Source organism: Gymnoscopelus microlampas, assembly GCF_963454915.1.
Source record: "Gymnoscopelus microlampas genome assembly, chromosome: 10".
Taxonomy (NCBI): domain Eukaryota; kingdom Metazoa; phylum Chordata; class Actinopteri; order Myctophiformes; family Myctophidae; genus Gymnoscopelus; species Gymnoscopelus microlampas.
In genome coordinates, this window is record NC_139947.1 from 7215091 (window position 1) to 7230148 (window position 15058).

Sequence of the window (15058 nt, forward strand, 5' to 3'; positions counted from 1 at the left end):
TGTCATCTGGGGACCCCCGCAGATGGTGGGCGGTGGAAGTCACAAACGTAACATGAGGACCTGGGCCGTTAATCTGATCCACACATACCATACTTGGCACCAACACTGTTCAGGGGTCTGCCATGACAATAGCCTTGAATAGTCCATAGTCTTTTGTAGAGGACAGATTATTACCAGACTATAGTACTCTTCCCACTTTATTTATTTATAGATAACCTATTTGCCCTTTTGGGACACTAATAAAGACCTTGACCTTGACCTTTATTTTGCCGTGCTACTCCTCCCACAGTTCATTTTTCCCAATTTAGTGCTACTAGACCATACCCGGTCGACGCATCCGTGGGGGAATATGCGCACATGATCTGGCAACCCGGGAGGCAGTTCGTCCCATAGCTAGGCAGCCCCGTAACCATGGCGACAGTGTTTTACACATAAACGCTAATAAGAAGCTGAGATTTGATGAAATTGAAAAACGGGCTTCACAGTTAAGTTCAGATGGTAATGGTCAATGGCTGTGTACAAAATCAGAGCAATTGGTCCAGCCACTGAGGAGAACCGGGTAGCTTCACCTACTCCCACTACAGACCTTTACTAGAATTATAGTAGGATATGTCAAAATGACCGGCCTCACCGGGAATCATGTGCGTGTATTTTGCTAAGGGATTGGTTACATAGTTTTATTACTCTCCGCAGGAGAGTATTGTTTTCACTTTCTAAATATGACACACCGATTGGTCAAGCCTCACGTGACACGTGACAATACGGTGAAATACTGTATAAATACATGGCGTCACTTTGACAGTGTCCTTGCCACTGTCAAAGTGAGGTAAGACAGGAACCATCACGAAATGGCTGCATGGCTGATACATAATTGGCAGATAGGACAGATAGGACACTTATATAGACAGGAGGGATATGACACTTACACAGACGGATAGGACACTTACAGTACACAGACAGGACGGATAGGACACTTATACAGACAGGACGGATAGGACACTTACACAGACAGGACGGATAGGACACTTACACAGACAGGACGGATAGGACACTTACATAGACAGGAGGGATATGACACTTACACAGACAGGACGGATAGGACACTTACATAGACAGGAGGGATATGACACTTACACAGACAGGACGGATAGGACACTTACGGTATACAGACAGGACGGATAGGACACTTATACAGACAGGAGGGATAGGACACTTACACAGACAGGAGGGATAGGACACTTACATAGACAGGACGGATAGGACACTTATACAGACAAGACGGATAGGACACTTATACAGACGGATAGGACACTTATACAGACAGGACGGATCGGACACTTATACAGACAGGATGGATAGGACAGTTAGAACATAAGAATTAGAACATTCCCAACATTCCCAACACAAGTCTGGTAAGAGTGAGGTAAGACAGGAACAATCACGAAATGGTTGAGAAATGGCGGATACTGTAACAATTGGATAGGACACTTACACAGACAGGACGGATAGGACACTTACACAGACAGGACGGATAGGACACTTACATAGACAGGACGGATAGGACACTTATACAGACAGGAGGGATAGGACACTTATACAGACAGGACGGATAGGACACTTATACAGATAGAACTGGGAATGTTCTATCTGTTCCCAACAGAACATTCCCAACAGCGGAGAGTTGTGCTCCGAGGAGCACTTTTTCTAGTTGATATTGATTTATTAGTGCATTACATTTCCCCATCCACTTTAATGGAAAAATGAAAAGACTCCCATTCAAGTATTTTTTTCTCAGAAACCGTAAGAGCTAGAGTTACCAGATTTGGAGGGGAGGTTCATAATTATTTAAAAAATAATCACACCATTCAGCCTGATGGTGGCGCTATAACAGTCCACTTTACGTTTTGGCCTATAGAGCGTCGCAGTTCCCGCCCACTTCCTGGTGCCGGAAGTAAATACTCAATGCATTTTTCCCATTGACTTTTACAAACATATTTATATAAATTAATTTAAGCCTAGAATCAAGCTATCCAGCTATCCAGCATAAACGTTTGATTCTGTGAAAAAAAAAATTGAAAACGGCAAAACAAAGGGTATTTATTAAATATAGTATATCATATCATTAAATATAAAATTAAAAAAAATCACAGAAAAAAAGGTTTTATGGTCATGATTCACCGCTATCCTGGATAGCTTGATTCTAGGCTTACATTGATTGATATAAATATTTTTGGAAAAGTCGCTGGGAAAAATGCATCGAGTATTTACTTCCGGCACCATGCTCTATAACTCTTGAACCGTAGGTCATAGAATAAAAATATTTTTTTCCCTAGATTCCTTGGGTCATGACACAACTCCCCATATAGGCCATGCCCATTTGCGTCAGGATAGATTTTCCGCCATTTAGAATTTTCTTCAAAACACACTTTTAGCTCCTCCTCCCACATATTTTGTCCAAATCTCACAAAAATCGGTACACATGATCTCTGGACCCATGCGATGAACAAGCAGAATTTTGATAGTCCATACCGTTCGTCCGTAATTGGCTTCCAAAGTTAGCGGGAGGGGCCTGTTTTACAAAAAATGCCATAAATCACGAACAAAACGTCCAATCAATCCCAAATTTGAATCACATGTCGAGGGTGGTTTACTCAACAAATCCCCAACAGCATATCCACTTTGATCCAAAGGGGGCGCCACAACTGCTCAAAATGTAACCGTTTGATGCAAAAACCTTATTTTGGGGGGATCAATCCTCTCAAAATGAAACGGAAGTGATCTCAGTCATGTGACAATGTAATTGGCGCAGCCTCCGACGGTATTCCTCCCAGCGTATTCCTCGAGTCCCGGCGGCAGCGACCTGCGACTCGCCTCGGCGCAACCACACTTTGCAATTGCCCTGAATTGCGACGCGTCTAGTTTTCAGTTGTTGTCGGTAGTCATGGGTGCCAGCTCCCATCTGATGTTGTGTGGGAGCTCAGACTGATCCAGACCGTACTGAATAGCTGATAATTTACATACCGTCTTCAGACTAGGACTTAAGTCTAGGATGGACAGGTCATCAGTATGTCTGGCACAGTTGTATCCTAAGAGGACGATACGATCTCCCACCATGCAACAGCACGTACTACTCATTGGACCGGGTCCTTTCCCCCTGGGCTCAACCTTCTTCAGGGAGAATGTCTCTGGATTGAATTTCCACAGATCATTGAAGTCCTCAGGGTGGTTGCGGCCACCATATATGTACAGCTCTCCATTGTAGCTAAAGGCTGAATGACCCATGTGGTTTTCTGAAACAAGATGTGTATACGGTGTGTTCAGCCAGCAGTTGCTCTCTGTGTCAAACACTCTGATGTTAGGGGAGGCCCTAGGGGAGACCGCCTTGCACTCAAATACAAACATCTTCGTCCCGATGATGGTGGCAGAGGGACGTTGTGAAGCAGGAGGTGGAGTACCTCTGGTGTTGATTAAAGACCAGACCATTGTGGTGGTGTCCAACTTGTAGATGTCATTAAAGTATCGGGAGGGAGTATAGAGAGGACGGTAGGATCCTCCATGGATAAACATGACCTTCCCCAAGACACAGGCTGAGTGGTTCCCCCTCTTCTCTGGAACAGATCCTGACACCTCGGGTTTGAACCATCTGTGGGTGCCCACATCAAATGCATAAAGCACGTTGCAGTAAGGATAACCTCCCCAGATGTAGACGATATATTCTATCAGTACAGCTTTGTAGCCCTGACGCATGGAGGGAACCTCAAGGGGAAGTACTCTCCAAGTTTTTGCTGGAGGCAACTTCCTCCAACGCAAAGTCACTGTGTTGAAAACATGGACACCAATCTGAGATATTTTGCCAATCGGGGCGCCTTCAAAGTAATACACCTTCTGCTCCACTGCAACAGCCTGACCGCCCGACCGTGGCTGTCCATTCAGAAGCACCGTCCAGCAGAACATTTCTCACACTATAAATTAAGTCAGATCCATAAAGTCTCACTCTGAACAACAGTGGAGTCCTAATGTGCACGTTATCACTTATATTACTTAAGTGGCACAAATGTCACGCAAAGTCTGGCCAATCCACAAAGCCAATCAGTTGGGTTGGCCAATCAAGGCGCTACACAGCAGACAGTGTGTTCAGTACAGTACTTGAGTAAATGTACTTAGTTACTTTACGCCACTGATTATCACAACCAATAAACTTGATAAATTGATGTCATCTGTGTGTGTGTGTGTGTGTGTGTGTGTGTGTGTGTGTGTGTGTGTGTGTGTGTGTGTGTGTGTGTGTGTGTGTGTGTGTGTGTGTGTGTGTGTCTGTGTGTGTGTGTGTGTGTGTGTGTGTGTGTGTGTGTGTGTGTGTGTGTGTGTGTGTGTGTGTTGTAGAAATGTGAGCTGTACTGGCCTGAACCACAGGACAGGAAAGGACTGACAGAGAAAGAGGAGGACGAGGAGGAGAGGGAGGAGGAGGAAGACGAGGAGACTGGAAGTGTATTCGGCAGGTTCCAGCTCAGAGTGAGAGACAGGACCCAGAGAGAGGACTTCACCATCACTGACATGCACGTCCAGGTACTAGAATGCAGTGTTGGATTTGCGGCGGGGGGGGAATCCATGCCTGTGCTTTTGATCAGTGGTGGAAAAAGTACTTAAGTAAAAGTAACAATACTGCAATGTAGAAGTACTATAATGTTTTACTTGTAATGTTACAAGTAAAAGTCCATAATAAAAAAAAATATTTGAGGCAAAGTACAAAAGTATTGGTATCAAAATGTACTTAAAGTACCAAATGTAGAAGTACTAAAATGTTTGAAAATAGCAGATCTATAAGCGCACAACGTGTAGCGATGCGACGCTTTGTGAGCTTGTAGATCGGCTATTTTCAAATAGCCTAGGTTTAAAGTAGCAGGTGGAGGGGGATGCCAGAAACACGGCCAGTGTGAGAGCAGAAGTTAGGCCAATTGCATTTTAGGGAAGAAAAAAAAACAGCCAATTCACCTAAAGGCCAAACCGCACCAATGCAACTAGTCGCAACTCCTTAAAACAAAACCGTTTTAAGGTCAACCGCACCAATGCAACTCCTTGCAACTGCCATTGGGCAAGTAGTTGCAAGTAGTTCCATGTCGCAAGGAGTTGTAAAAGTATTCAGTACTTTACAGCCTTCCTAGAAATGTACTCGAGTAAAAGTACAATATTTGTCTTGGAAATGTACTCAAGTAAGAGTAATACTGTAACTATCCAAAAAATCAAGTAAAGTACAGATCCTCAGAATCTGTACTCAAGTACTGTACTCAAGTACATTTACTCCGTTACTGTCCACCACTGCTTTTGGGAAATGTAGACTGTCAGATATGTACAAAAATATGTACATGCGTGCGTGCGTGCGTGCGTGCATGCGTACGTGCGTGTGTGTGTGTGTGTGTGTGTGTGTGTGTGTGTGTGTGTGTGTTTGTGTGTGTGTGTGTGTAGGTATCTACAGAATGCCGTCCAGTCAGACACTATTGGTTCACCTCCTGGCCTGACCACCATGTCCCACAATGCACTGCTCCTCTACTCCGATTAGTGGAGGAGGTAGAGGCTTACAGGAAGTCCCTCGCCGACCCTGGACCAATCATCGTCCACTGCAGGTAAGTCCCTCCCCCTTTCCCGGAGACAGAAATCCTACAGTATTTCCTTTCCTAACCACGTCACAAGGTGAAGGAAAGGAGAATGTTAATACCAGGGGTATGGTAGGTTATGGTGGTATAGGGGCGGGGTGATATTGCATTAGTCCATGGACCCAATTTGAGACCATTTATTTTATCTCTGGGAACCCAATCTTCTGAATCGTGTATTTTAAAATACGCAATCTAGCGCAAGTCCCATAGACCATATTCACACGGCGGCCATGTTTCTGTGAAGTCAATGAAAGTAGCCACCCCGGGTGGCAGCACTTTCAATGTTAAATTCCAATATGGCCGCCGTGTGAATATGGTCTATAGGCTCGGGTTTTTAGCTGCGGTCGACTCGGGATGGAGTTATGAATTTTTCCTATTTTACCACTCGTCCTAGGATATCATATAAAAGGTAGGAAAGACGTCGGCCTTTAATGTTAATTTGGTTCTTGTAAACCTGTGACTTGACAATGAAGTTGATTCTATCTACACTCTCAGAGTTACAGGTGCTCCCTGTACTCGACAGAGGTATAAGATAATACATAACAAAATAAAATAAAAACGGCTTAATTCACTCAGCTACCTTGTCCAACAGCCTCATGTTGTTAGATAATAGGCTCTATGCACAGCAGCCATATAGGAACGAAATTGGGCCTCCTCTTACTTCCTTCACAGGTGTTACCAATGATACTAATGAAGGCTCTGTTCCATTCTGGTCAGGGTGCTGATATCGTGCATGTTGGCTCACTAGAAGCACTTCATTTTGGTTCCCAAATGGGCCCTTATGGTGGGTGAGTAATTCTGAGAGTGTACAATTGGAACCAAATGGACCCGTAAGGGTCCATTTGGTTCCATTTGTACACTCTCAGAGTTATCGGGGTCCTTGAAAATAAGACAACCACTGTGCTACACTAAATGGAACAGAGCCTTAATTAGTATTATTGGTAACACCTGTGAAGGAAGTAAGGAAGGGGCCCAATTCATTCCCAATATGGCTGCTGTGCATACAGCCTATTGGATATTGACATGATATACACATAAAAAAAGAAAAGAAAAACAAACCAGTTATTCAATCATTGACAAAACAAGGTCTTCAAAGCTTTGCTGAGCTCTGGAACATACAAGCTATTTTCTTCGCTGCTGTTTTTCTTTTCTTTTTTTTACTAAATATGATAATAGAAAAACACAGGTCATACAAGGTTTGTGTCGGACAGCGATGATAAAAGAGAGAAAGTGGGGAGCCTGGAGAAGGCTGAGATTGGATGTGAGTCCCCAGTGAGAGAAGAGAGACCCAACACAAAAGGGCATGGTGGCCTTTGAAGAGGTTAAATGTGGAGCAGGCTTTCATTAAACTTCTCAGGGTTGGGGTGACCCAGTATAGCCAGGTGTCCGGTGCACGTAGCATATCTCTGCTGTTGGGCAGAAACCAGCTATGTCCAAAACATACATGGGCAACTGGCGGCCCGGGGGCCACATGCGGCCCCCACATTTACTTAATGCGGCCCGCAGGTTAATATACTGATATATTATTGATTTCAGCTGTTACAATTCCAAACATGCAAACATGACCCACCTTAATTACTTCAGGCTATATTAGTAGCTTAATGACTATAAAATTATATTGTCTTTTTTATGTCCAATGTATTTGTATTTAAGTTCATAAAGTTAACATAAGTATAACTAAATGCATTGGAAATTCAATAAAAATGTTACTTTTCAGGATTCTAATTAAAAAATAGCAAAAAAAATATCAGGATTCCAATTCAAAAATAGCCGATCTACAAGCTAGGAAAGGGAAGAAAAAAAAACACAACACTGCCTCAACAAAGTTGATATGGTGACTGTATACATTGTCAGATACTGAATGATCTCACATTCTAAAAAACAACGGCCATTTGAGTCAAGCCTCTGCAGTAAAATGTTTGGAGCAGCGTTGATTTTGACAGCAAATTTTTATTTAGTTTGTCATAGTCTTTTGAATAAAATTCCATTTAGCTTTAGTTATATTTTAGACTGAAATTAAATGTTTTCGTTGTCTAAAATGTCGACTAAAATGCATTTTGGCGGTGCCTTGATGGCTGATTTCACACTTGGTTGCATGCTGAAAATAGCCGATCTACAAGCTCAAGTTGTGAGCTTAATACATAACAATAACTCTCAGACACCCGAACGCAACCAAACATAAAATGACTTGTCTTTTAGTTCTACTGGATCTCTTCTCCACTCGTCCCTCCCTAACATTTTAGTCTAGTTTTAATTTGTTGACCAAATTGTCAATATATTTAGTCTTAAGTTTAGTCATCGTAGCTTAGTTTTTATTTAGTTTTCGTCAGTGAAAAAAGGTAGTCGACGAACAATTTTCGTCATAGTTTTTAGACGAAATCAACACTGGTTTGGAGTGCCGCTATTCCCACTTTCAGTTCTTTTTTTGTACTTAGTAATGTTTGTAGCTGAGCACCCATGGCCACACGATTTCAAACATAGTTTTAATCGATGCAAGCATTTCAGCATGCTAACTTTCCAGGATGAGAAAGGCTGTAGTTTATTTTCTTTATTTTTTTTGGAAAGACTGTAGTTTGTATTAGCATGGAATCCCCATCGATGATGTCACTGGTAGGCAGGTCTATGAACGGTCCATAGCCCAGCACACACTGAGACACAGGCCAGTAGACAGAAATGGTGACATCTTATAATGAGCATCAGTGAGGACGAATGATATGAAGATAAGGTTGAAAATGGGTGAAGCGGTCTTTTAAGATATATCGTTAACGTATAACGTGCTTAATTGCATCCTTAATGGATACATCCATTAAGCCTATCCATTAAGGATGTATCCATAATGGATATAGGCTATGACATATCCATTCATTTTCCATAGTTAATTACTTCAATTATATAGTCTATCCATAGGTTTTACATAATTAAAGATGAACGGTGCATCTTTTTATGTGAGACTAATGGAATGGAGAAAGTCCTTTGTGTGTTTTTTTTCCAACCCTGTTATTTCCTATGTGTTCCTATGTATTTCCTATTTTAGTTTATATTTTCTTTCCTGCATTCAGGGAGATGTTTTCTAAATCAGTGTTTCCGAACGTTTCAGCTCGAGGCCCGAAATATAAATCCACACTCCAAAAATGGGTCCCAACCCACTGTTTGTGAACCACTGTTGTAAATGATATAAGCGGCAGAATAATGCTGTATATGCCACATTTAATGTTCAGAGCAGAAACTTACAGAAACGTAGTCTACATTTTAACTGTGTGTGGGGGCGGTAAGGTAACCTGGATAGTGGATAGGGGGCGCTAGACCAAAACAGGTTGAGAAACACTGCTTTAAATGGCGAAAGTCAATGTTTACAACATCTAACTCCTCTCCTCTCCTCTCCTCTCCTCTCCTCTCCTCTCCTCTCCTCTCAGTGCAGGCATAGGGAGGACGGGCTGCTTCATAGCCAGTAGTATTGGCTGTCAGCAGCTCAGGGAGACGGGGCAGGCAGACATCTTGGAAACGGTCTGCCAGCTACGCTTGGACAGGTATATACGGAGAGAGACAATATACCCTTCTTTCTCTGTCTGTCTCTGTTGCTGTATGTCTCTCTTTGTGTCTTCTTCTAGACAGGTCACACTGTTCTGTGTCATTTTTAGATTTGAGCTAAAAAGCATTATTTTACACTTTGGGCTATTCAAAAATAGCAGATATACAAGCTCGTAGCGCGGCACCGAGTGCCGCGCTACGAGCTTGTAGATCTGCTATTTTTGAAAAATCGTGAAAATATGTGCAAATCTTTGAATATATATATTTTTAAAGCGAACATTTTTAACTCAAATCGTTGCCTCTGGGGGGTCCCTGGAACATAATATTTTGATGGGGGTCCGCGGCCAAATACATATCATTTTGGGGGTCCTTGACATGAAAAAGATTGAGCACCACTGATATAGAAACATACGTTTTTCAGAATACTGTTGAGATTTAGGAGACATGTAGAATCGGCTTCAGGTCTCAATGGGTTAACCCCCCCACCCCCCTCTCTCTCTCTCTCTCTCTCTCTCTCTCTCTCTCTCTCTCTCTCTCTCTCTCTCTCTCTCTCTGTTGACTGTTGTTCTTCCAGAGGTGGGATGATCCAGACCAATGAACAGTACCAGTTCCTGTACGCCACACTGGCCCAGTACAGCTCCCAGCTCCAGGACCAACAGAACCAGTACAGCTCCCAGCTCCAGGACCAACAGAAGCCAGACCCAGGCCCGCTTCATCTCAGCTCACAGCTACAGAGCCTCCAACTGGACAACGCACACACACAGAACCCCAGGGACTGACATCCATTCAGAACTAGACTGGAGAGCAGTGGTTCTCAAACCTTGTTGTTTTTATTTCAAGGACCACCCAGTTTGATATACATCAGGCCACGGACCCCCCGCCCACGGACCCCAAGTTGTCAGAAACAGTATTAATATTAAAATATATAAATAACATTTCTGGTCCCTACGTATTTTGGCGCCAGAAGTTGTCATAAAACATGACTGGTTATTGTGGAAAATATACTGTATCGGAGAAAGATTATGTCAAAAATAACTTTTATTTAATTGAAAAAGTTGCACTGTATGACTTTAACTGAGCCATAGTGAACCAACTACCAACATAACTCAGAAGAACCAGGTAGCTTGGTCCAACTGACTCTGAATGAATTTCCAACACACACGCATGTGCACACGCACGCACGCACGCACACACACACAGACATACACACACGCACGCATGCATACAGACACACGCACACGCACACACACGCACACACAATCTCAAATCGATAAGACACAAGTGCTGAAGTGGTCAACTCTGGATAAGAGTGTCTGTTAAATGCCTAAATCATAAATTGTAAATCAATGATCCAGAAAACCAGCAGCAGGCACACAAAGCACAGTCTAGACTCTAGAGATTCTAGAACACAGAGAATCAACAACAAGAACACAAAGAACCATCTAGAAAACAAAGAACCATCTAGAACACAAAAAAACAAGTGTGATTTGGGTTTTAAAGGTGCAGTAAGTTATATATTTTTGTTCAAATAAGTGTTAAACTGATCTCTGTGATAGTAATCTTTGCTATAGAGTGTTTGTTCAGTAGTCTCGCGTGGCCAGACTGTTGCCTCCCACAATTTTCAAATGTTTCCGGTCATAAAGTCTGGGACTCGGAAGCTCTGATCATGCTTAGAATCTAAACCGGATGTGAAGCTTCCTCCCCACTTCCGTTTCGTCTACAGTCGCGCAAATTTATCCTAATATAAATACAAATCATCTAAGTATATTTAGCTTGCTGCTTAGCAGAAATGGAAATTAAAAAAGAAAATATAAATATATTTTAAAACATATTTTCGTGAACGGAAGTGCCAGTTTCCTCAAGCGGATTTCGGGAGTTGTAGTTCCAGACTCTATATAGCATTCGGAGATTGTGGAATAGTTGTCTGGCTACGCGAGACTATTTGTTCAGTAACAGGGGCCTCCCCTGTCTCTCCAGCCCAATAGGCTCTATGCACAGCAGCCATTTTGGAGTAAAATTGGGCCTCTTCTTACTTCCTTCACAGGTGTTACCAATGATACTAATGAAGGCTCTGTTCCATTCTGGTCAAACAGAGTCAGGGTGCTGATATTGTGCATGTTGGCTCACTAGACACTAGTGTGGTCCAGGGACCCTCATGGTTCCTTGAGAGGGTGTAACTCTGAGAGTGTACAAATGGAACCAAATGGACCCTCCCGGGTCCATTTGGTTCCATTTGTACACTCTCAGAGTTATGGGGGTCCTTGAAATTGAAAAGTCTGAGAACCACTGTGCTACACTAACTGGAACAGAGCCTTCATTAGTGTCATTGGTAACACCTGTGAAGGAAGTAAGGAAGGGGCCCAATTTCTGTCCAATATGGCTGCTGTGCATAGAGCCTATTAGTAGGTAGTCAATTTTGTCCAAACAGGAAAGAGAATCCATTTACCAGCTTCACTTTGATAGTGCTCCAGTTCTAAGTTGTCTACTCATTTCTTTGTGTCCTACTGATGACAACTATCTTGGATCAGCTGTAGATGTTTGGTCTCCCACGCTGGAGACCACGGTTCAAATCCTACAGGACACAAAACTGCAGCTTTAACTTTCGCAGGTGACGCTGTTCAAGGTACAAGGCAATTTGGCTAAAAATCACTGCAAGATGCAGGTTGAAGCTACAATTCTCCCATCATCACAGTGTTGTCACAGTTACACAGTAAACCCCTGAGTGTTCTAAGTCATATTTCTTGGTTAAAACTAAAAGATGTTGATACAAAGTTAAAGCTCTATAAACACTCAATGATTACTAGCAGAATATAGAGCTATTTAAAGGGGCTACACCATGAATTAAAAAAAAATATATTCTATATAAATATTGCCCCCTAATACGTTTTAAACAGGTTGTAAGCCTAAAAAACATCCAGATATTTTTTCTCACAATCTGACTGTCTGTCATTCCAAGCTATTTCAGCTGCAATACCAAAACGTCCTATTGGGCAGGGGGGAGCTACTGAGCAATTCTGTCTGGCAACCATCAATGCAAAATCTGAAGTGACTTGCCCAGCCATTCTGAAATGGCCTGTTCAGACACGCCCATTCAGGAAATCAGGTTACAGCAGTGATAGGCAGATTTTCACAAGTCTTAGAAATAAGGTAGTAAGGAATTTAAGGAAAGCAAAAGCTTATTTTTTTATTAAAGTAATTGAAGATGCGAGGGGAAATGGGAAATTGATTTGGGAAACCCTTAATAAATTAACTGGGAGAAACAAGGATCAAAAAACAAAGGAACATGAACTTAAAATTAATGGAACTTTGACTCAAGACCAGGAGGTGATAGCAAATACTTTTAATAGTTATTTTATAAATTCAGTTGGGGAACTGGCCCAAAGTTTCCCCACCAGAATTCTGACATGTGCCCCTATTAATGATGACAAGCCCATTTTTAGGATAGGAGAAATTACCGAATCTGCAGTGGTTAAGATCATGAGCTCCTTAAGAGACTCAAAAGCAAGGGATGCGTATGACATGGACACAACATTTCTAAAGACACACAAGGATGCATTAGTTTGTCCTATAGTTCATTTGATAAATTTATCAATCAGGCAATGCACTTTTCCAAGCACTTGGAAATCAGCCATTGTAACACCAATTTTTAAGGCTGGTGACCAGACAAATGTGGCAAATTACAGGCCCATTAGTATTCTACCTGTAGTGTCCAAGGTGGCCGAGAAATGGGTTGCTCAACAACTGACCGCTCATTTGAATACAGGCCATACTCCCTTGTGTCCACTGCAGTTCGGTTTTCGCTCCAACCACTCTACAGAAACCGCAAACTGCTACTTTTTGGAAAGTGTTAAGTTAAGTTTGGATAAAGGTGGTACAGTGGGTGCAGTATTCCTGGACCTTAAACAGGCTTTCGACACTGTAGACCATCCGGTACTCTTGTCGAAACTCTCTTTCTTTAACTTTTCTACTGAGGCAGTCAAATGGTTTGATTCATACTTAACAAACAGGAAGCAAAGGGTTCGTATTGGTAACAAACAGTCAATATATCTTAACAGTAACATTGGAGTTCCTCAGGGATCAATACTGGGCCCTATCTTGTTCAGTTTGTATATTAATGATCTGCCTTCTGTCTGTCCATCTGTCTCCATACAAATGTATGCCGATGACACAGTTCTTTATATACATGCGGAAAACAAACAACTAGCAGCAGATAAACTAACTGCAGCCATGGTCCATGTATCTGATTGGTTGAGGAACTCATGTTTGCATCTGAACACAAACAAAACTGTTTGTATGTTTCTCTCACGCAACTCCACAGACACTGTTTATCCTGACATTATCGTCAATGGAAACATTATTAAGGTAGTATCTGAATTTAAATATCTTGGAATCACACTAGACTCAAATTTGACATTTAAAAAACATATTAAAAATGTAGCCAACACAATCAAATTCAATCTGTCTAATTTCAGGCACATAAGACCATACCTAACAACAGACGCAGCCAAACTCTTCATGCATGCTATGATTTTCTCACACATCACATACTGCTTCACAACCTGGTCACAGACAAATCAAACAACTATCAAACCCATAGAATCACTTTACAAACAGGCACTAAAAACACTTGATCAAAAACCCAACCGGTACCACCATTGCCATACAGTTCAAAAGTATAACTTATTTAATTTTGATGGCTTTAAACATTTTGCAGACGCTTGTCTCATTTTTAAGGTTTTAAATGGGCTTGCACCTCCACCACTAAAACAGTTCATAGAGCGAAGAGAAAGTGGTGACAGAACAACAAGGGCAACTACCAGAGGAGACTGTGAGGTGCCATTCAGACAGAGTGTCTTTGGTAAAACAGTCTTCTCTGTTAGAGCCTCCCATCACTGGAACAGTCTCCCTACCGAAGTAAGAGAGACTACCAACTATCTAACCTTTAAATTCAACCTTAAGATGGCTTAAAGCTAACCAAATTTGTAATCACGGGTAAATATCAGCTCCATTAATCACTGTGTCTTCTCATATTTTACTGTATTTGTTTTGTCTTCTATACTATGTCTACTTGTTTTGTATTGTCGACGATGATGTCTCTTTTTGTATAGATAACTATGCCACTTTAATAGCCTGCTCAGGGACTACAGATGAAAATTAGCCAACTCTGGCTAACTCTGGCTCATTTACATGGACGTGAATAACTGACATGTTGATCAATGTGCATTGTCCCTGTTAAATAAATAAATAAATAAATAAATAAATAAATCCATGAAATGAGCATGAATGACTGAATGTTAAAGAAAAATATTTTTTTTGGGTACAAGAGACACTGGGGAGCCCAAAAAATACTAAAAACCTAAAAAAAAATGAAATTCATGGTGTAGCCCCTTTAACACTTATTATGTTACTTATTTAAAGAAACATGTCCCATGTAGCACCTTTAAGCACTCAGGGTTGTACTGTGTATACTGCAGAGAAACTCTCTTTCCATAAGCTATAAGTTAACTAATGTGATGCAAATGTGGTGTATTTTGTGGTGTGTCCATTTACACAGCTCATATTATTTGTCCAGGTGTGTGTGTTTGTCCAGGTGTGTGTGTGTGTGTGTGTGTGTGTGTGTGTGTGTGTGTGTGTGTGTGTGTGTGTGTGTGTGTGTGTGTGTGTGTGTGTGTGAGAGAGAGAGAGAGAGAGAGAGAGAGAGAGAGAGAGAGAGAGAGAGAGAGAGAGAGAGAGAGTGAGTGAGTGAGTGAGTGAGTGAGTGAGTGAGTGAGTGAGTGAGTGAGTGAGTGAGTGAGTGAGTGAGTGAGTGAGTGAGTGAGTGAGTGAGTGAGTGAGTGAGTGAGTGAGAGAGAGAGAGGGAGAGGAATGCAATGTTGTGTGTT

The 15058-nt window shown here is 41.9% G+C and overlaps 1 protein-coding gene across 3 annotated transcripts in view; it reads left to right on the top strand.

Annotated features, from left to right (window-relative positions):
* Positions 1-11153, top strand: part of LOC311053529 (tyrosine-protein phosphatase non-receptor type 7-like) — a 47488-nt gene extending 36335 nt beyond the window's left edge. For all 3 annotated transcript variants that reach the window (XM_084069124.1, XM_084069126.1, XM_084069125.1), the window contains 4 exons: positions 4381-4563; positions 5461-5618; positions 9062-9175; positions 9751-11153. In XM_084069124.1, the coding sequence (XP_083925250.1) occupies positions 4381-4563; positions 5461-5618; positions 9062-9175; positions 9751-9955 (660 nt within the window). In that variant the 3' untranslated portion in view covers positions 9956-11153. The remainder of the gene's footprint in view (positions 1-4380; positions 4564-5460; positions 5619-9061; positions 9176-9750) is intronic.
* Positions 11154-15058: the final 3905 nt, after the last annotated feature.